Here is a 23,057-nt window from a genome sequence, read left to right on the forward strand (position 1 = left end):
AAAAAAAAATACCCAATACGTTTTTGTAGAAATAATTGGGTTTATTTCTTTCCAAGCAATAACATATGACATAAAAATATCACAACTACGTATGACGCCTTATTTTGGTATGCTTGTGGTAAAACACCTTGTTTTAATATTATTCAGTTATCGATATAGCCACGGAGCTCTAGGATCCATGTTTATGGCACGATCCCAAATCCATTCTATCATATCAGTTCTTAGTGTTTTTTCTAAAACTGAGGAGCTCTAGGATCAGTTTCATGGATTGGCCACTTTTACGGATGTTCCGGATCATTCGGAGGACGGTCCTATGGACATCCAGGTTCATGTTTATGTCACAACCCCAAATTGCTTCTATCATCACAGTTCTTAATGTTTATAAAAAAACGCGGAGTTGATATGTTCCGGATCTTCCGCTGAACGGTCCGATGGCCATGTGGGTCCATGACCCAAATTCATTCTTATATCACAGATCCTAATGTTAAAAAAACGCGGAGCTCTAGGATCAGCTACATGGATTGTCTACTTTTACGGATGTCCGGATCTTCCGGAGGACAGTCTCATGGCCATCCAGGTACATGTTTATGTCACGACCCCAAATATTTTTTTATATCACAGTTCCTAATGTTTTCAAAAAAAAAACCGCAGAGCTCTAGGATCAGGTTCATGGATTAACCACTTTTACAGATGTTCCGGATTTTTTGAGGACCGTTCCGTTGTCTCCAGGATCCATATATATGAACCATGACTGTTTTCTGACTAATTGTGAACATTTGTGCCCATTAATCTAAATTACAGATCTTGCGCCACTTGCACCGCTTTTCAAAAAAACGTGTAACAACTCTTTTGGCTTTTTAAAAAAGTAGACGACTTTATTTTTAATCTTTTTGAATTAAAAATCATCTACAAACCCTAGGAATTCTAAAGGTACCACAATTTTTGAAATTCATGGCATTGCAAACTTGCCGTTACACGTTTTTCGGAGGCATCGTATTCGGAGTGTTAATTGAGAGAGCTTTCGATGCCTATACCAATGCATGAATTTGTATATTGTGTGGCAAGCACAATAATACCAACAATCAATACGAAACTAACGATTTTAAACTGGCTCACTACTTGACTAGCCTATTGATCCCAAGCAAACGATTAACGTACCCCATTCTAGTCGAAATTCTAGTACTAAGCAATGTTTGTTTTGATTCGCTATGAAAGTTTGACAAATAAAATGAGGGGTTATTGGATTTTCCTATGTTTCGAGGGGTGAATCGATTAGCTTGGGACCGAAGAGAGTACCAGAGCTGAGCCTTCTAGTCTTAGAGTTACCTCTATGATAATACTCTATGCCCAGGGATGTCGAGAAAATTTCCAACCCAAAAGATTCCCTCGACCGAACTGGGAATCGAACCCACCGCTTCCGGATTTTTTTTTCCTCTGTGCGGGACCTAACACTACTGCGACCAGTAAATTGATCTATTGTAGTATATCCCGTGTCCTTAGTTTAGTGCATGTCGTATTACTCCATCACTATTGAGAAATGATGAAGTATTCGATTTTTTACAGTTGCCACTCACAGTCCCGCTATTTATACCCTTCGGAGTGTTGAAACACCCTCCAAAGGCGCGCCCCTTTGTCAGACAAAATTGGATTCCTTAGCAACAAAATTAAGGTATGACACCAATAATGACCATGCATCAGAACCCTATTCTTAACCACTTCAAACTAGGGAACAACGAAGAGAAGATTAGAAATCACATAGATGAAGACAACTAACTCATTTTTTTGCCTTGTTTCAAGATCATCCTCGGTTGACAAAGCCGAGTCTTGTCACTATCAACAAGGCATAAAAAGTAACAAGGACTAAGATGTGTTCCTTGGATTACTGAAAAATCCTGTTCCCCTAGTTTGAAGTAGTCAGGACTAGGAATCGGTGGTAGATCTTTCATCCTGTAACGTACCACGAAAAGGTGATCTACCCACGTTCCGGATTGGTAATACCGTGCCTTTACTGACTAGGCTATGAGGCCCCTACCTGAATATGGTATTCATAAATTGTTTTCTCCTGCTCGGGTTTCAATTAGAATTAATGTTAAATTTGGGATTAAATCAAGATTTAATGATTTTATATCAAACTTCATTATCTTAAAAGTTAGTTAGCCCGTGGTTTCGATAACAATTCTAGATAAATGCTCTATCATTTCTTATTTTCATCAAACATTACAATCTTGTCATTTTAAATTTAATAGGTATCATAAAAATCTGAAGAAAATTAAACTATTACCAGATTCTTCATGGTTTCTTCATTACCGAGATTCAAGATATTTAGAAATTTTAAAATCGTAATTTTTTCTTACTTTCTTTTCTCGAAAAATTTCTTCTAAAAATGATGCAAGTCTATTTTTTTTATTCCTTTTCCGTCGATCTTGTTTTCCATGCTGAGCACCAATGCTACCGACGTGCCAGACGGAAGGCGTGATCAGAGATGTTATGCCTCAGAACATCCCGGCGGCGCCGACTGGGATTGAACTCAGGCCTGCTGGGGTGAGAGGTATGCAAGTCTCAGGATATGGATAAGTTTCTCAAGATTTTAATAAGGATATTATTTTGGAGTCCAGTAGATTCATAGCTGGTCTATGCTCTCATGTTATTGAATATATTTCTATATTGAGAAAATAAAATAGTCGAATGTTTTCAGGCATATTTATTTCTTGGAGTTTTGATGAAACTTGAATGTTTGATTAGGTGAAACAAAGTACAATTTATTTTTAAATGTTCATGTACTAATATCTTACAATTTTGTCTGAGTCTTAGGATTATGATAATTAATCAAATGTAGTGAACATTTATTTACATTTGAATTGAAGAATTTAACACTCCGAACATGATGCCTCCGGTAAATGTGTAACGGCAAACTTGAAATGTTTGCTTCATAATTTGAAGATTTATTCAATATCAATTGATTTAAAACCATTTCCATTTTACCGTTACACATTTTACCTAAGGCATCGTGTTTGGAGTGTTAAACTGACAATCTACATCAGATAAATCTTTTTTTTTTTTTAATATCTTGAAAATGTATCAGTTTGGGATCTCAAAACTGTTTTTATTTTAAATTTCAGAAATATAAGAATTCTAGATAAACATTTCAAAAGGTCCTCTCTGCATTGATCGATTCTCTTCATCGACTTTCTCTTTCGTCAATAACTCAGCTGCAATACCTTTCCCTGTGTATTTGACGTTTTGGACGCTAGATAAGAACCTCCTTTATCAAACTATGGGGTAGAATTAGCGCGAAATCTGTTTGCATAGCAGTGGTTATGAAAAGAGAAAGTCGATGAAGAGAATCGATCAAAGCAGATAGGACCATTTGAAATGTTCATCGAGAATTATAAGAATCATTGATAAATATTTTGAACAGTTTCCTAAGTCCAAAATGTATTAAATGTATTCTTTGTGCCATTTTCATATTTCAAAGCCAGATTTTTTTTAAATTAAAATTTAATTAAATTTAATTTGTTTACCTAAGTCTGAAATATAATTGATGATTAAATATAGAAGATCTGAAAAAAAAATTCTAGTCACAAAATTCATAGTTACATGATAGTTTTCTTAAGTTTGAAATCTTTAAAATCCTTATGAGATCCGGACAATATGTAATTTCATTATAAAAACCCGAATTTATCCACCTATGGTGTGATCAGACCCTTCTTACTTATTCAAGTTTATTTATTTTATTGTCATTATCAGTGACCAAGCCCCCCATCCCCGTGTCATCCAGTGACGCTACACCACTACCTGGGGGTACCCAGAATATATCCGGGTGTAGTCTATTTGGTGAGGCTACCAATCACCTTATCATCGTATTTTAATGTGATTTAATGGGTTTTAATTCAATTCATATTCAAGCAACTTCCCCGGGGTACCCGGAACATGTCCAAGTGTGTCCAATGTGGTCTGGAACACTTAACACGACTTGCATTGATCTTATTTTTGAATTCTGTAGTAATTTGATGTGTCGCATGATGGTTTTAATACGTTTTCCGTTAAATTCAGCGTGAAGGCCCATATTCACCGGATCTTATTCCGACCATATCTCCGGAACCGGTTCACCGATTCCAAAACCGTTCAATAGCGTTCAATGGGACCTATCATTTGGCGCCGAGTTTGTCCAAATCGGTTGAGCGGTTGCTGAGAAACGTGAGCGCATTCATTTCGTTACATACACACACACACATACACACATACACACGTACACACACACACACACACACAGACATGTTCCGATCTCGTCGAGCTGAGTCGAATGGTATATGACACTCGGCTCTCCGGGCCTCGGATCGATAGTCGGTTTTTCAAGTGATATCCATACCCTTCTTTGTAAGAAGGGTAAAAACTTGAACAAACGATCATTGCTGGTTCAAAATCAGCAAGCTTCTAAGGCTCCCCCGTTGTTTTAAAATAAATATAATAAAATTTAACGTTTCTCCATTAAAATAATAGTAAGCCTTGCCATAAATATTATTGGTTGAAATAGTAATGTATCCAACAGGAAAATAAAATATTAAATAGCCTTGACACATTTTGGTTGAATAGCAGTTCCAGAGTTTCAATTTAACCGTAGTTTAACAAAACACAAAAATGCTACAGCCTGCGCCTCCCCCCCCCCCCCTAGGCCCTGTCCAGTAAAATTTTCTAGCTACACCAATGAACTTACCTAAATTGTTGAATCACTTAGGGGACGATACATGATATTATTATAAGCGTTCAAGGAAAAATACAAAAGGAGAAATCAATCAGCAAGTTAAGGCTAAAACAGTTTGCCAACGCTTTCGACAAAAACTGAAAATCTAAAGATTGAAATAAATGTCTAACCCGTCACCATGAAGCTGAGATTGAGCTCACTTCGAGATACGTTTTTCTATTATAAACTCAAAACTATTTGTAACTTAATGATCATATGCAGCAATAGGTTTCTCCCCCGAAATGGATCCTGTTTTGGTAAGCAGCAGCATTTATTATGGATGCTTCTTAGCAAAGATACAACATGTAAATTTACAGAAAGTGCTATTGTGAAACCCATTTCACCACTGCACTAATAAGCCTGCAAAATTCACAGTCAAATTAACGTTGCAACCAACTTTTGCCTCAGATTTGGACCTTGCTAATCACCACCACTTTTAAGGTAACCGTGAGTCGAAGGACGTTTGCAAACTACAACGCACCATGCCAGCAAATTAAGTTTCTGTATGTCACCAGGCATCAATGGTTCAACAAGCGACAAATTTACATCAAATTAATTTAGATAGATTCTCCATGAAAAGCATTGTCACTTCTCTTCGGTAAACAGCGGAAAAAGTTAGGATTTAAATATCGGAAGGTCCGGAGAATCCACATCAGTGTCACTTCAAGTGTTGACTAGTCTACAAGTGCTTGTACAGAGAAGTTATCTACAGATCCCAAAATGTGTAAGGTATGTACCAAGTGAATGATTTAGCATGTGCTAATCAGTGCTAATAGAACATAGTCCATAAATGAAATACCTTAAAATAAAATCTTATGAACAAAAGTGCTTTGATGCAGTTCCGAGAGAGTAGTTCGGCAGATGTGCAAATCCACCCAGTTTCAAAATGCTTACATCAAATATATATAGAGCATTCTTTGAATTGCAGGAATTAACCATCCTCGTAGCTGCTTTGGCCGTTGCATCCGCCCTTCCGACCAAGCAAGCCTCACCACAATCTGCTCAAAAGCGCAGTTCATCGGATGATCTGCAAAACGCAGCAACATCTTACCAAATTGGAGGATCCCCTGGATCTCGGTACGGACGGCATCTGGGATACGATGGATATAGTGGATATAGTGGATCTAGTGGATACGGTAGTTACAGTGGATCGCCCAGTAGTTATCCACTTGTATACAATGGAGGATTGACCAGTGGATATGCCGGAGGATTAAGTAGTGGATATACTGGGGGGTTGAACAGCGGGTATACAAGTGGGTACCCAAGTGAGTATTCTTCAGGTTCATCTACTGGGTACACCGGAGGATTACAAAGTGCATATACTGGTGCATACACAGGATACAACAACGGATATCGTGGATACAGTCAAAGCAACAGGTATCCATACACGACGGGTGCAGGTTACGGAAACGCTTATGGGAGATATGGAGGATACACCGCTTCTACCGGTTACACTCCCTACTACTACTATAGCAACTAAAAAATCTAGATTCAGTGCAAGAAATTCCTTTTAATATGAGCTTTATTGACTATTCAGTTAATAAATGCTTCACTATTCAGTCACATATAATCAATCACATTATTTAAAAATCCAAATCTATGCAGAAAATAATCGAGTATCGAAAATTCCCCTAACCGTATACTGCCCATCTTCACCACAGCTCACATACATTGATAAAGCTTCCGATAGCTATTCAGCACCTAGTCGTCATGAGAGCTTTGCGCAAACGCTTCCAGAAAAGCTCTCGGTCACGCGTTTGTTGTCGCGGCCACTGGATGTAGGTTTTTGTCTTCATCAGATAACTAAGCGTCTTCGGACACTTGCGCCTAGGGATATCTTCCAGCAGTACCAAAATAAGCTCGTCACGACGCGTCTCCAGAAGCCTGCAATTAATTGAGAAGTTAAGTTTGATTTTTAAGAGACGTTTTAGATCAGTTTTTAAAAAGAGCTCTACACTATAGCCCTACAGCTAGAGTGCCAGTAGGGAGAATGAAGGTATGTCAGCCGTTTAACAGGTCTTCTGCTTGATTGGAATAACGTTTATCAAGCCGTTGGCAGATAATCGGCTGTTCCAATTTTGACATGTTTTCACTCTACTAGTACAGGCACTCTCATATACACTTACGTGCCTGAACTTTTTCGGCAAACAATAATGAAATTGCTACCATTTCATCAGTTCTCAAAGGATTTAGATGAAACAAATTTTAATAGCTCACTAATCATATCTGCTTTGAAATGTTTGAAGTTTCAGTGAAATTTTATTATGTTTTTTTATTAAACAAGTAGTGGTTTAAGAAACAACATTATTAAATAAATTAAAATTTAAACATGTATGATACCCACACTTTTTACAAATGTAAGTTAAAATCAATCACTGATCTACTGAAAAATGCTGCTAAGAAATTTGTTGAGAGCTGGTGAAATAATAGTAATATAGTTGTTTTAGGTCGAAAAAATTCAGGCACCTAAGTGTTCAACGTTTTTTGCAAAAATAATAATTTAAACCAGTTCGGACGAACAGTAAAATAGAATAGATCATAGGAAGAATATCATATGACCCATTCCATGAATTCACCACGGCTTGCCAACTACAATTATTATTATCTGTGATGTAATTACAATAAATTGAGAAATACTTTAGATAAATCTTGAAAAAAATGTTGAAATTCCTATTAACTAAACCAGAGTTAAATCCGAAAAATCCTAATAAACCCACCTACCGGTGACAAGTACCTTCCTCGTTTAGTATTAAAAAGCTTAATTTCCAGGGTTGCTAATCGATAACCGTCGATAGAGTCTGCGTTAATTCACCATTGCAGACGTTACCGCTGACGTTATCGACGGTTAACGATTAACAACGCTGTTGATTTCATATTCAATTTGACATCAACAAACAGTTCAAACTCCTCCACATAGGGTGTACCAAACATGAACTTTTTTTCTGGGATTCCGAAGCCTACTGTTTCCGTGTTATTTTTATCAAGAAATCAAAAAGAAATTATTAAAATTTAGAGGCGAACCAGCCGTTAGGCTGAAAACCTCTTAAATAAAGAAACAAAAATAAATAAAAAATAAAATAAACTGTTTTTCTTTTTCTTCTTCTGTTTCGATATTTTTATCAACAACCTTGTCAGTCTATATTTTTCGCTGATGTATATGCACAGAACTGTTTCTAAGAAATAAGCTGGTTCTGACCTCCCAGTTTGAAGAAAATGTTGAAAATCATGAAAGAAGTTCATTTACATAAACAGCCACAGAAAAAAAAAGTTCCAGCAGATACTACTGATTTTTTTTTTACAAAATTAGGCCTAATAATTTGCTTTTGAATGCAATCATTTAATTTTGCGCTAACTTGTACTTTTAAGACATTTATTAATTTGAAAATCCTAAATATTTGAACAATTTTCGACTGTAGATTAAAAATCTTTGCCAAAAATATGAGCAATCTTTAGTTTGGATATATATATTTCCAGGAAAAAAATATTAAAACATTTCTTGTGGAAGAAAACAATAAATAAAACATGTTAAACTTAAATTTTAGCTGAAATTTTACAAAATCAACTAAAACTCGACTTTAAATTGCTTTAACAATTTTAATGTCTATAAAATGCTTAGTTCTAATGATACAAAACAGAACTGATGTATCATGAATCCACTGTACTGACATTTCCATTCACAAAGTAGGCCTTGTATAGCTGAGCAACTTTGCCCAAGACATCAAATTGCTATGACCTCACCCCAATGAGTTATCAATTTTGTCCAGCTTGATTGCGTATTTGGGCCAATTTAGATTGACCAAATTTGAGCGGGTAACTTTATTTACCCCCTGACGACAACAGGAAAGGGTATTGTCAGTCACCTAGCATCTACAAGTTCAGGAATGCAGTATTGTTGCTTTTGAAAATTATGGCTTTATATTTTCGTCTTGTGGTTTTGCAGTCTTATATAGATTAAACGAATTATTTATCTCGCTTCAACGTTTCGATCCCGTTTTGGAACTTCATCAGAGATATAAGTATTTCTTCAAATTATTACCATGAATAAGATTTTTTTTTTGTAAAACTCAATTTTTCAATAAACTAGGTTCACACACAAAACTGATTTAAGACTGAATTGATGAGGACAAAAGCGAATATGTTTTGTGAGCCTTGATTTTTGTACAATTTTGTTTTAAATGTTCATAGTATGCATATTCCATTATCAGTATCATCAATCGGTTTTGTCACAAGGAAACCAGCTGTGATTGCAAAACGGCCCTTTGGGTATGATGTCAAGCATAGCAACACATTACTTACCGATGTTGTGCCAGGTGCATCTCAAATTGACACCACCGACTCAGTAGGAATGATTCCGAAACTATTAGCATTAGGCAACGTGAACGGTCCATACAGGAGATGATGTTCTCCAAAATTCCGTATCCTACCTACAAAAAAATTCATAAGTGCGTAATAAGACAAATTAATACCATCATTTTAATTACCTCAAAATCTCTCTCATGTAAGCAAACTGTGATTAAATCCTCCTGCTCCAAATTGGGCAACATTTCATCTAAAACCCAAGCCCTGTCGTTATCGCTGTAGCTCACAAACACGTCATACTGATAAGAATCATTTTCTTCAGAACAACTTTTGTCCAGATATACTTTATCATCGTCGAAAAAACTTAGAATCGCAGAATTTTTCAGCAGTACAAAGAAATACTTTATATAAAACCAATTTCTATAGATCATGAACGCTATTACAAGTGCCAACGTTACCAACACACTCGCCACAATGTAGATCACAACGTACTCTTCAATTATATCTTCCACCGATTCAGGAATATTTCCTTCACTAACATTCGAATAAGTTCCCTCGTCTTCACTTCCGCAAATGGGCAGATTGATGGTATTTAACTTTTTTTTGCTAGTAAAATTCATGCAAAGGTAATCCTCTTCACTATAATCATACAAGTTCACATGTGCAACGGCATAAATTGGCTGCACTGTAGTCACCTCCAAAACACTGTTTTCATTTTGAATCTGATCCGAACTATTTCCAAACACCATGTGGAGCAAAAACACAAAATTGCACGTGCACTGCAGTTGGTTGCCACCGATGGCTATGAATTTCAATATTTCAAAATCCCTTAACATGCCACTCGTTATCATCAGCAGATTGTTGTTCCTTAAGTTCAGTAATTTAATATTGTAATTAAGCTGGAAGATTTGGTGTGACCACGATTGAATGAAATTACGACTAGCATCAAACGACTCCAAAGTAATCAAATCTGACAAAGGTGCACCCTCCAACGAAGACAAAAAATTTCCGCGTAGATTTATCACACGTAGTTTCCGCATACCGGTTAGCCAGTCCAGCTGGGTAATACTCGCATCTTTGAAGAACAGTACTTCCAAACTACCTCTGAGCAGCTGGAAGCTATCAGCATCTAATGCCCTCGCGCATCCAACATTTCCGGAAAGATCCAACATCTTGATACTTTTCATTACAAACAAGTAATCCATCAGCGTTGGGAGATCGGTGTAGCAATAGCTTACATATTCTAGTTTTTCCCCCAAGGAGCTCATCGCCATGAAGGCCTTTAAGTCAAGCTTACTAAACGACAAGTCCAGAAATCTCAACTTTTTCATCGGTTCGAAAATATGTGAATCCATATCCATGCCAGCAATCAGCCTCATGAAGGGGTTGTCCATTCGTGCTTCTTCTTCTCTATGTGAATTGCTATCCATGTGGGACAAATCCAAATGAACCAGTCTGCCAAGCGAGTAGAATAGCGATGCTGGAAGATTGGAAATGTAATTGTGCGATAGGAATAGGTATTCCAATCTGGGAAGATCATGGAAAAAGTTCGGCGGAAGAACTTGCAACCGACAATATCGCATATCCAGTGCAATCAGCGAAGCTAGATGGGGCATCATGGGACGGACCTCTAGAAGTAAGAAATGTGTTGAGAACTTTTTGGAAGGTTGATATTGAAGGTTCTTACCAAGGTCAGGAGAGAATTCTCTGAAAGGATTTTTCATGAGAGACAAGTATTCCACACGATTGAATCTTCCTAAACTATCCAATGGAAGCATATTCATGCGGTTATTTGCCATCGATAGATAGATAACTTCCTGTGAACAAGAAAAAAAAAGTTTGATTTTTGTATACGGTCGAATGATTTTATATGATGTATGATGTTTCAGTTTTAAGAAATATACTCAGTGGAAAGGAACTGACAGTCATAGATAACAAATATAACACTGTGCTACAAAATGGAAAATTTTAGAGGAAAGGAAAATCTAACCTTATTTGCCTTAAGTGTGATCCCTTGAGTCTAGGGGTGTCAATGAATGTATAGATATTGCTAAAGTATGATTGTGATTGTGTCAGTGATTTGTTTCCATCGAGAAAATGTTTCGCTATGAAGTTTTTTTCCGATGAAAACATTTTGCGTATACGTATACGTGACGTAGTGTGCGTACGATAAACGTCAGCGATCTTTATGGTAAAAAGTGACCCTAAAATTTTCAAAAACAACCAATTATTTATTACATCGAAAAATGATCCTGTGCAAAATATGAGCTAAATCGGACCTGCAAGATGACGCATAATCGTTATTCGGCAAGTTTGAGTTTTACGACAATCGAAAAATGGCCCTCTTGCACCCTCCAAACGCAATATCATCTCAAGGCGGGAATAACCGTCAACAATGCTGATGATGGAACAGTGCGAAACAACAAGCGGCGCCGGTGGTGTAGTGGTAAGCGTGATTACCTCTCACCCCAGCAGGCCTGGGTTCAATCCCAGTTGACGCCGCTGGGATGTTCTGAGGCATAACAACTACTCTAATCAAGCCGTTGGTTTCCGGTTCATGAGTTCATGGGTCGATAGGTAGGGTCCAGATGTGGAAGCTGCCTTCCTGGCGTCAGTAGCATTGGTGCTCAGCACGGAAAACAAGATCGACGGAAACAAATCGAGATAAAAAAAAGTGCGAAACACCACACTACTACTTCTCTCTGAGATGACTACGTTGGTCATGACTAAAGAAGCGAATCAATATTTGCTGGAAATACTTTTGGCAACTTGGCGCTTTAGGTAGTGATAACCCTCGCTAGAACAATATATGAGCAAGTCAAACGCGCACTCTTTTGTCTGTGGATTTGGGGACCTTCCCTCAACCATCAATGTATGAGTTAGGAGTGCGCGTTTGATTAGTTTTTTCGCGCATCATCGGCCCTTCGCTCAATTGCAGCTTCTGTTAAATTTTCACACTACCGTACTCTAGCGGAACTTTCAATCTATTTAAATTATTTATTTATTTATTTATTTATTTATTTATTTATTGTTCCAATGATTCATCTGACATATGGTTGTCTTAATGAATTAAAAAGTTCAATTAAAACAAAAACAGGACACGTTCTAATTCAGGACAGTCTTCTAATAAAAACACTTAACGGCACATTAAAGTCAAACAATGCATATACGTCATTAAACACATTAGCGACGGCTCGGATAGGTTCATTCAACCCAAATTGCCGATTACGAGCTGCGAGATGTACAAAATTACGCTGTCTAATCACTCTCTCAGGTGCGTAAAAGAAAAGCTGCCGAAGTAATTCGGGGGAATCAATCTCGCTGGTAATGATCTTAGCAGCAAACACTGAGCGTTCCGTCTTCTTTGTCCCAAGGTGTCAATTTCAAGCAGATGACAGCGATCCACGTAAGACGACAAGTTAGCCGTGTCACGACAAGGCAGATGACGAAGCGCGTAGCGAACAAACTTTCTCTGTACACTCTCAAATCTGGCATGCTTGGTATGGCCACCAGACGACAGCAGTATACTCTAAGATTGAACGTACTACCGAACAATACAGCGCCCGCAGGCAAAGCGGATCGCGAAAGTCTTCAGATATTTTGAACATAAAGCCATGCTACCTGTTAGCTTTAGCCAGGATGTCATTGTAATGATGTTTGAAGGTCAATTCACAGTCAAGTGTTACTCCAAAATCTTTGACCTAGCTAATCCTCTCTAATGTTTGCCCGGAAATGGAATAATCAAATATTATCGGGTTTTGTTTGCGTTGAAATGATATCACATTGCACTTCCCAAGTAACATTGCAAGCTTCATAGAGGTTTTATAGCATTCTACAAGTCTACATTATTGTCTACAGAACCCTCATAAAACAAAAATTGTTACTTGGGTTGTTGATGCTAAGCGTCAAGAAATTACGGGAGCACAAACTCTGCATACGATCCATAATCAGCTGCAACTCCTCACAATCAGCGATGCAATTGATAACCATTTACATTTTGACATCGTCAGCGTAGAATAGCCGGCATCCAGGTGGCAGTAGACACGAAAGCTCGTTGACGAAAAGCGAAAACAGAAGGGGTCCCAGATTACTTCCTTAAGGAACGCCGGAAACATTCGTGAACACTTCAGAATGAGAAGCTCCAAGCTTAACGCAAAGCGAACGGTTCGTATTAAGATAAGATATGAACCACGAGCACGAACCACGGTGTGAGGCCCTGTGAGCCAGCCGTAAAAAAAGCATTGCAACGGAAAATCAGCAACAGAGGAATACGAACCGAGACCAACGGCAACGACCCCAGCGACGAAATAGGACTTGCGATTGGAAACTCGGCACGTGGAACTGTCGATCTCTCAATTTCATCGGGAGCACCCGAATACTCGCCAATCTACTGAAGGACCGCGGATTCGGCATCGTAGCGCTGCAGGAGGTGTGTTGGATAGGATCCATGGTGCGAACGTTCAGAGGTAATCATACCATCTACCAGAGTTGCGGCAACACACACGAGCTGGGCACAGCTTTCATCGTGATGGGCGAAATGCAGAAGCGCGTGATCGGTTGGTGGCCGATCGACGAAAGAATGTGCAGGTTGAGGATCAAGGGCCGATTCTTCAACTTTAGCATAATCAACGTGCACAGCCCTCACTCCGGAAGCACTGATGATGACAAGGACGCATTTTACGCGCAGCTCGACTGCAAGTACGATCGCTGCCCAAGCCACGACGTCAAGATCATCATAGGAGACCTAAACGCTCAGGTAGGCCAGGAGGAGGAATTCAGACCGACGATTGGAAAGTTCAGCGCCCACCAGCTGACGAACTGGAACGGCCTATAACTCATCGATTTCGCCGCCTCCCACAAACATAAAATCTACAAAACAAGCATCGCATTATACACCTGGCCACATCCTTACAATCGCAGGGGACGGGAGGGAAAGTTAATTCAACATCTACTTAAGAAGGTGCAGGGAACCCATACTACCTTCATAGGTGTCACAGGACGGAAAGAGTTGTGTTAGTGGGAGGGTGAATGATTTGGAAGCTCTATTTGTCAATATAGAGCATTTTATAAATCAGTGACACAAATGGAATCTAAATAGATAACATGAAAAGATCTCACCCGATTGGCCTAGTGACTTTGCAGCGTCATGTTTTCGAAAATGCTTTATTTAATGTTCCTTGAACCACCGCAATCACTGATAACGCTCTTCTAGCTCGCATCGACAAAAGAACACACTCCACGCATAATCAAGGTCATGTGTTTTCGGATTTTCTTCTTTAACACTACACAAAGACGTTGCTCATCGCAGCAACAGAAAAATAGATCAGCGCGCTAGAGGTCATACCGGGCAACCGGTAACATAAAAAATCGATAGCACACATTTATTTTATTATCAAGTACTTAACTCGAAACAAACCGGATGGAAAATAAATAATCTCTAACAGCCACACAATAACCTGGAGATCACCACAGCAGAGGGAATCGCAAATCGACCACGTTCTGATTGATGGACGGCACTTCTCCGACATTATCGACGTCAGGACCTATCGTGGCGCTAACATCGACTCTGACCACTATCTGGTGATGGTCAAACTGCGCCCAAAACTTTCCGTCATCAACAATGTACGGTACCGACGCCCGCCACGGTACAACCTAGAGCGACTGAAGCAACCGGATGTCGCCTTAGCATACGCGCAGAATCTCGAGGCATCGTTGCCAGAGAAGGGCGAGCTTGATGTGCCCCCTCTAGAGGACTGCTGGAGTACAGTAAAAGCAGTCATCACCGACGCAGCCGAGAGCATCATCGGGTACGTGGAAAGAAGTCGACGGAATGAATAGCTCGACGAGGAGTGCAGAGCGATTTTGGAGGAGAAGAACGCAGCGTGGGCGGTAATGCTGCAGCATGGAACCCGGCAGAACGTGGAACGGTATAAACAGAAGCGGAAACAGCAGACCCGCATCTTTCGGGAGAAAAAAACGCCGCCTGGAAGAAGCGGAGTGCGAGGAAATGGAACTGCTGTGCCGTTCCCAAGAAACACGGAAGTTCTACCAGAAGCTCAACGCATCCCGCAACGGCTTCGTGCCGCGAGCCGAAATGTACAAGGATAAGGACGGGAGCCTCTTGACGGACGGATGTGAGGTGATTGAAAGGTGGAAGCAGCACTTCGATGCGCACCTGAATGGCGAGGAGAACGTAGGCACGGGAGACCAGTGCAATGGAGGAAACGATTACGTCAGTGCAGCAGAGGACAGAACTGACCCAACTCCCACGCTGAGGGAAGTTGAGGACTCCATTCAGCAGCTCAAAAACAACAAAGCAGCTGGTAAGGATGGTATCGCAGCCGAACTCATCAAGATGGGTCCAGAAAAGTTGGCCACCTACCTGCACCGGATGATAGTCAGGATCTGGGAAATAGAAAAGCTACCGGAGGAGTGGAAGGAGGGAGTAATCTGCCCCATTCACAAGAAAGGCGACCATTTGGAATGTTTTTTTTAAGGCTTTATTAAAGAGATTTTTAGCCATAGGCTAGTTCATCTCTAGCCATGTGGAATGTGAGAACTTCAGAGCGATCACCATTTTGAATGCCGCCTACAAAGTGCTATCCCAGATCATCTTCCGTCGTCTATCACCTAAAATGACCGAGTTCGTTGGAAGTTATCAAGCCGGCTTCATTGACGGCCGATCGACAACGGACCAGATCTTCACCGTACGGCAAATCCTCCAGAAATGCCGTGAATACCAGGTCCTAACGCATCATTTGTTCATCGACTTTAAGGCGGCATACGACAGTATTGACCGCACAGAGCTATGGAAAATCATGGACGAGAACGGCTTTCCTGGGAAGCTGATCAGACTGATCAAATCAACGATGGACGGTGTGCAAAACTGCGTAAGGGTTTCGGGTGAACTATCCAGTTCATTCGAATCTCACCGTGGACTGCGACAAGGTGACGGACTCTCATGCCTACTCTTCAACATTGCTCTAGAAGGTGTAATACGACGAGCCGGGCTCAACAGCCGGGGTACGATTTTCACGAAATCCGGTCAATTTGTGTGCTTTGCGGACGACATGGACATTATCGCAAGAACATTTGGAACGGTGGCAGAACTATACACCCGCCTGAAACACGAAGCAGCAAAGGTCTAACTGGTGGTGAGTGCGTCAAAAACAAAGTTGATGCTAGTAGGCGGAACCGCACATGACAGGATTCGTCTAGGAAGTAATGTCACGAAAGACGGGGATACTTTCGAGGTAGTGGAGGAATTCGTTTACCTTGGATCCTTAATGACGGCTGACAACAATGTGAGTCGTGAAATACGAAGGCGCATCATCAGTGGAAGTCGTGCCTACTACGGGCTCCAGAAGAAATTACGGTCAAAAAAGATTCACCCCCGGACCAAATGTACCATGTACAGAACGCTAATAAGACCGGTGGTCCTCTATGGACACGAAACATGGACTATGCTCGAGGAGGACCTGCAAGCACTCGGAGTTTTCGAGTGACGTGTGCTAAGGACGATCTTCGGCGGTGTGCAGGAGAACGGTGAGTGGCGGCGAAGAATGAACCACGAGCTCGCTGCACTCTACGGCGAACCCAGCATCCAGAAGGTGGCCAAAGCCGGAAGGATACGGTGAGCAGGGCATGTTGCAAGAATGCCGGACAACAACCCTGCAAAGTTGGTGTTCGCTACTGATCCGGTTGGCACAAGAAGGCGTGGAGCGTAGAGAGCACGATGGGCGGATCAGGTAGAGCGTGATCTAGCGAGCATTGGGCATGACCGAGGATGGAGAGCGGCAGCCGCAAACCGAGTATTGTGGCGTACTATTGTTGATTATGTCTTATATTAAATGTGATGTTGTACAAATAAATGTATGTATTTATGAACCACGAGATGAAGGATCCAGAAACTCCGAGTTCCTCAAGCTTGCTCAAAAGAATGTTGAGGTCTACTCGGTCAAATGCGGCCTTGAGATCAGTGTAAACCGCGTCGATTTGTCCGCCACAGTCCATTGTCCAAACGCAGAGCGACACGAATTCGGTCAAATTGGTTGTAACTGACCGTTTTGGGTAGAATCACATAACATATGTGGAACTCAATCATCAAAAATCGACCCCATTTCAGTGATTTCAAGTGGTATAGAAGGATATCAATCTTTCAAATTGATTGTACCAACTGTAAAATGAGAAAGGGGATCAAGGGGCTTGTCAATTATTTTGAATGATTCTACCGTGGTTTATAATTCTTCAGGTGTTCCTAGCACACCTGAACTCATGTATAAATATTTCCTTAAGCATTTATGTGCTTTATTTATAATTATATAGCTAACTTTAACAAATTCATCACCTTAATTCACACGGCAAAACTGTGGTAAACTTAGAAGAAACATGTATGTAACATTGTTCAATTTCAATTTCTATTTTTTTGGGACCAATTGCATCAAACTTTGATTTCATTAGATTTCGTAGGAGGAAAAACATGACCGCGTAAATTTGGAATAAAGTGCTTACATTTTGAAGTCCAGAGAGAAGCAACAAAATTTACGACAAGAGTCAGAAGTACCATTTGAAAAATATTCAGTATTTTTAGCTGACTTTGCATCGTTTCATTCGCACGAATTTTGTAAGCAGAACGATAAATGAAATTGCCGGCGCCGGTGGTGTAGTGGTAAGCGTGACTGCTTTCTAACACCCTAATAGGTCTGGGTTCAATCCCAGCCGAGGTCGGTGGGATTTTTCTGAGGCATAAAAATCTCTGGTCACGTCTTCCTTCGGAAGGGAAGTAAAGCCGTTGGTCTCGGCCCATGTGTGGTTGAATGGGTGCGATATCCTACGCAGGTGTGGAAGCTGCCTTCCTGCACATTCGATTGCCGTCAATGGATGACAATCGATGTCCGTCGGTGATTGGCACTAGATTGCGGAACAGAGATCGACGTTAAATAAAAGAAAAAAAATGAAATCGGGTGCTTATCGATATCTATATATCCAAGATTTCCCTATGTTTCTCAATTGCCGTCACATGAAAATTTCATCAAAAATCCCAACACAAATAACTACTCCAATTACTTTTTAACAAAAAACATGGTAAGGTTGATGCTTGTTGATTGAAAAGGCAAAAGAGGAGCTACACACAATCATATCAAACTTTTTTTCGGGGGGCGACCCCGGCGTAGTGGTTAGCATCCATACCTCTCACGCCAAAGTCATGAGTTCTAATCTCACCCCCGGAAAAGTCACGAATGACCCAAGAGCGTTAAAGTGACTATAATTAAAAAAAAAAAAAAAAAAAAAACACTTTTTTTCGACCACTTTGGCTAAGGTCCCAGGGTATCAAAGTTAAGCACTATTTACTAACGAAAATATTATTTTTTTAGTACTTTATTTAAGAGATTTTTAGCAGAATCCCATAAGCAAACATCAGTCTGTGCGTGAAACTTGGTAAACATTTCCTTACTCTTTTACTCCTTTGAAAATCCCATATGATTCTGTCAATCTTTGCGTGAAGAAACGGTGGCTTGCTAGAGGAATGAAGAGATAAGACAAAGTCCGCTAGATTTAATGCACAGATTGTCAGATGCTTATGGGATTTTACCAGGAGTCAAGAGTTGCAGAGTCGCCATCAACGCCAATGCTTACTTTAGTAAGGGCCAAACGTAAACAATTACTTTTTGTGTGAATTTCTCGAAAATGAAAACTCCTTCAAGAAAACCAACACCATGATTGTGTAGAGAAAGAGTCCTCCTATCCGATAAAATTAGTGGCTTACATGGGTTGACTTTGGCCTACGAGATATTTACGAAAAAAGCCATTATTTATGTTTTCGACATTGGTCTTTATGAATGCTCAGTGTCGATATGACGAAAATTTTATTTTGACAGATCGATGTCCAACTATGCCAGTTATACCACTGAGGCAAAACAAAACAGGGGTCAGATTTGAGTCAGCTTTTTGCATGAAGTTCCACATATGTTATGTGGTAGAATCCATGCTGAGCCGTGGAGATGTAATTTTTACAAGAGCTGAAGAACGCCTCAATGATGATGAACTCGAATACTTTGGAGCAGCAACATAGTGATGTGATTCCTCTGTAATTCTGGACATTCCTTTTATCACCTTTCTTGTGGACGAGGAACATATACGAAAATGTCCACGCCTCAGGAAATTTACTCTCCTGTAGTGACAGATTAAATAATTTCACCAAGGGAGTGAGCAACGACTCCGACAGCTTCAGAACGGATGCAGGAATGCTGTCTGGCCCAGCAGCAAACGAGAGTTTAAACCTTTGAAGAGCTAGATTGACGGTATGTTCACTGATGTGAAACGGACGGAGCTCAAATGCATCTGTTGGAGAATCGCTTATAGCAATTGTGAACTGGTTTGTTGATGCCGAAGATTCATTGAACGAACTCATGAAATGTTGAGCAAAAAGGCGGCATTTCTCCGGTTCAGGTTCAGCGGTTTGCTCACCGAGATGAACTGACAATGCCAAACCGACTTCGTTCTTTTTAGAGTTTACACACGACCAGAAACGCTTTGGATTTCTGCGAAGAAATGATTGCGTACGGAAGACATATCGTCGATATAGGAATCTGTTGCATTTCCTAAAGTCGTTACTTGTGCGGATGAACTCTTGCTTCGTTATGTACGAACGATTTTGGCAGTATCTTTGTAGCGATTTAGCCCTATATCGTTTCAGTCGACGCAAGTGACCGTCTGACCACAGTGGCTTTGGTGCGGGGCGGGCAATAGGTACAAATTCAGCCATGATATCCCAAATCATTTGACTGAAATATTCAACGGCATCGTCAACACATCCAGCTAATTCTAATGGTCGCCAATCGATACCGGAAATCGGCTCGACGGAAATCCAGTGTACGATTATTTTCGGAACAATCCTCAAAAACGATTGGCGCTGGGAGGTTCATCAGGACGTCACCCTGCTCTGCATCAAGAAAGATCAGTGGTTCTATGGCTTCCGAAACGGTGCATGCCAGAGTTGCAGCTTCGTTAGACAGAACAAGGTCTAGAAAGCGAGCGTTCCTATTCAATACACCATTGATCTGCGTGAGGCCATGTAAAGCGAAACCGTCGATAAGCGTTGAACTAGCAGCCGATAGAACCGATTGAGGCTCAACCTGGAAAGAGCCATCGTACGACTTACTCCACCAGAGCAAAGGCTGGTTATAATCTCTGAGCGGCAGAGCATAGTCACTGAATTCCAAATTGGAAGCAATAGCACCGATGGAGTTCACATGGTCCTGAATACCAATGACATCGTTGTGGCGGTCAGGAGGTAAAAAGATCACGCATACACTAATAACTTGACTTGGCGTAGTGATTCTAACCCACAGCTGTTCTAGAGCATCGGAAACAGGTGTCGGATCGATATAACTGTTCCAACGAGATGACACAGCGATTAGGACACCTATCGCACTTAAGCTTCATGTTGATATTAGTATAGCATTTCCTCCTAACTCTGAAAATCGTAAACTTCACGAATTAAGTAACAAAACACTTTGATTAATCATTAACATCTGAACTGAGGCGAACCAGCTCAGGGCTGAAAGTCTCCATAATGAAGCAATACAAGGAAAAAGATATTAAAACCTGAATAAAAGCTAAATGTAAGCATATTTAACTTTCCATTAGCTCAAACTGTAGGTTGGTTTAAGTCAGGATTGAAAATAACAGTGCTTTAAAATCTTCACTTTATGAGCTATAAATTTGTATTCAGGGCATTCAAACTGTTTTTTGGCTGGAGCAACTGAAACAATATATTATAATTATTCTAATTAAATCGCAGTTGCAGTTACAGAATACAACGACTGTATTGTATATTTTCTGATTTAGTGACATCATCACTGAAGAGTTTGATTGAAGTATAATATATTTGCTGAAAAAAATACCTGCATTTTGAGTAGTGATGATGTTGAATTTTCTTTCATACTCTGATATATTTTATTTTCCAAGCTTTGATTCCTTAAAATTGTATGGCACCTAAAGTTCGAGAGCTTCTCAATGTTTCAAAAATACCGACAAAATCATTGTCTATGTTCGACCAATTTTTTTTTTTTGAAGCCTGAGAGGAATTCCAAAACTGTGTGATTCAGGAAATTTAATTGAGATATCGGACTTTATATATCTCTTTTCTATTTCCAAAATCACACAACAGGCTTTGAAATAAAAAGTATCTCGTGTCACTTTTATACATTGATCGATTCTCTTCATAGAATCTCTCTTTCGTTAATAGCTCAGTTCACGCTGTCCTTATCGAATAAAAATTAGACTGAAATATGCAGCCAAGTTTTTAACAAAAGAAAGAATCGATCAATGTAGATAGGACCTATTGAAAAGTGACACGAAATTTCACCGCTCCAAGCTATGTCGTCAACCGTGTTAACTACAACAAATAGTGCAAGCAATATATCGTTTTCCTTCTTCCTGCATTAACTGAAAATTCTGCATAATGGAGATTCAAACTTGTTGGACGCATTGTGCCAATATTAATTTCTTCAAGGTTTTAGTAATGCTAACAGCTCTTTGTTTTGCATAATTTATATAAACTTGCCATTCTTATGGTAATCAATTAAAATTCTGTCAGTTTGAATAAATTCCAGAAGATTATACTGAACAATATATTCGGAACACTCGTACATCAATTTGATTTCAATAATATTATTAAAGGAAATGATTTTTACGTAGTTTGGATTTTTCAAAACATTCCAGATTTGTCCAGATATGATATTTTAACTGGACCAGATTTTCCTGCAAATGACCTGGCAACTCAAGATTGCGTGTTTACTATTACTGTTTTCTATCGCTACTTCCATTACAAATGAAATCATCTCTGGTAATGATGAGTCAAACACCCTATACCTAAAAACAAATCAAAAACTACTTCAGTTGTCAACCAAAATCTATACTGTAGACAACGGAGTAAGTGGCGAAAGAAAACAATACGTTCTTTATCAATATAATGCATCACGCGCAACGATTTCCAAAACACCTAAATAAGTCATCCTCATGCCATCGACGATAAACAAGCGCATGTTCAAGCCCATACGTGTGCGTCAATCAAATCATTCCTTTTGGCGTCAAATTTAGAATTCGCGTGTAGTCAAGATATCGGACTACGTCGAAATAGCCACGGCACCAACGTAAACAAATCGATATGAGCGCTCTGTAATATATGATTTAAAAAGAAGTATCCCACAACAGCAATTTAAAATTCATTATAGTATTTTAATGAAACTATACACTATTGATTTACCGACATCAAGTACTTCTTATCAACTTGTTCCGTCAGACCTATAGATAGCACTTAAAATATCTTTGAGAGATTCACCAGAAATTCACTTGAATACTAACATTCAACGAAGACAACGCATCTAAACTTCTCACGAGGGTGGACATAGCGTCGTCGACCAGCTTCAAGTTGGACAAGTCCAATGCACTCGTCCGGTTCCTGACCGTCAACGTCCCATTTGAAAACATCCATGGCAAATAGTTGTTCGCTTCTCCTAGCATACATTCCGTGTCCACCGTTGTTTTATACTGGAATGTCTTCAAGCGGATATTGTATGGCCCTTCCGGTTCCTTTGGCAGAAAATTATCGAATCCATTATCAATAATTTTCTCGACAATAACACATTCGTCGTTACTGAGCACTTCACCGTCATTGCACTCCCTTTGCGTAACCGAACTTCCGCTTAGTAATATCACTAGACAGAGCACTGTCAAATTCTCTTGAACTTCCATCCGAAAGTGCTCCGAAGATACATGTCTTCTTGACACGTCGCGGCAAACTAGACAACTGAATGGCTTCGGTATGACTCGGTTCACTGCAAATTTAGCGCTTCAGTTATCATAAATTGACGATAGATTCCTTATCGAACGTGATTTCTTCTTTTGTTTTCAACTCTTAAGAGCTTTTTCCTTCCTTGGGCTCATATCTCTTATCACCACAGAAGGAGTAATTAAGATAATGAAAGAGCGTAATTCATCATGCCGGTGTAAG

At 39.8% G+C, this 23,057-nt stretch overlaps 2 protein-coding genes across 2 annotated transcripts; one reads left to right on the plus strand and one right to left on the minus strand.

Annotated features, from left to right (window-relative positions):
* Window positions 1-5,405: 5,405 nt before the first annotated feature.
* On the plus strand, window positions 5,406-6,256 carry LOC135698977 (keratin-associated protein 6-2-like). The gene is made up of 2 exons (XM_065219150.1): window positions 5,406-5,470; window positions 5,670-6,256. The coding sequence occupies exons 1-2, from the start codon at window positions 5,462-5,464 to the stop codon at window positions 6,219-6,221; spliced, it is 561 nt and encodes a 186-aa protein (XP_065075222.1). The 5' UTR covers window positions 5,406-5,461; the 3' UTR covers window positions 6,222-6,256.
* Window positions 6,250-22,853, minus strand: LOC135698620 (toll-like receptor 13). The gene is made up of 5 exons (XM_065218684.1): window positions 22,409-22,853; window positions 10,728-10,857; window positions 9,223-10,670; window positions 9,038-9,165; window positions 6,250-6,625 (listed from the first exon to the last, which is right to left on the minus strand). Exons 1-5 carry the CDS (start codon window positions 22,796-22,798, stop codon window positions 6,436-6,438), a joined length of 2,286 nt encoding a protein of 761 aa, XP_065074756.1. The 5' UTR covers window positions 22,799-22,853; the 3' UTR covers window positions 6,250-6,435.
* Window positions 22,854-23,057: the final 204 nt, after the last annotated feature.

The sequence above is a fragment of the Ochlerotatus camptorhynchus genome, unplaced genomic scaffold, assembly GCF_037179485.1.
Source record: "Ochlerotatus camptorhynchus isolate MF236.1 unplaced genomic scaffold, CSIRO-AGI_Acam_v1.1 ptg000008l, whole genome shotgun sequence".
In the NCBI taxonomy this organism is placed as follows: Eukaryota; Metazoa; Arthropoda; class Insecta; order Diptera; family Culicidae; genus Ochlerotatus; species Ochlerotatus camptorhynchus.

Coding starts and splice junctions, on each gene's coding strand:
- LOC135698620 (XM_065218684.1), bottom strand. CDS start 22,798: ATGGAAGTTCAAGAGAATTTGACAGTGCTCTGTCTAGTGATATTACTA. Junction 10,858..22,408: donor ATGCGTTGTCTTCGTTGAAT/GTTAGTATTCAA, acceptor TCTTGTTCACAG/GAAGTTATCTATCTATCGAT. Junction 6,626..9,037: donor ATGCACCTGGCACAACATCG/GTAAGTAATGTG, acceptor AATTAATTGCAG/GCTTCTGGAGACGCGTCGTG.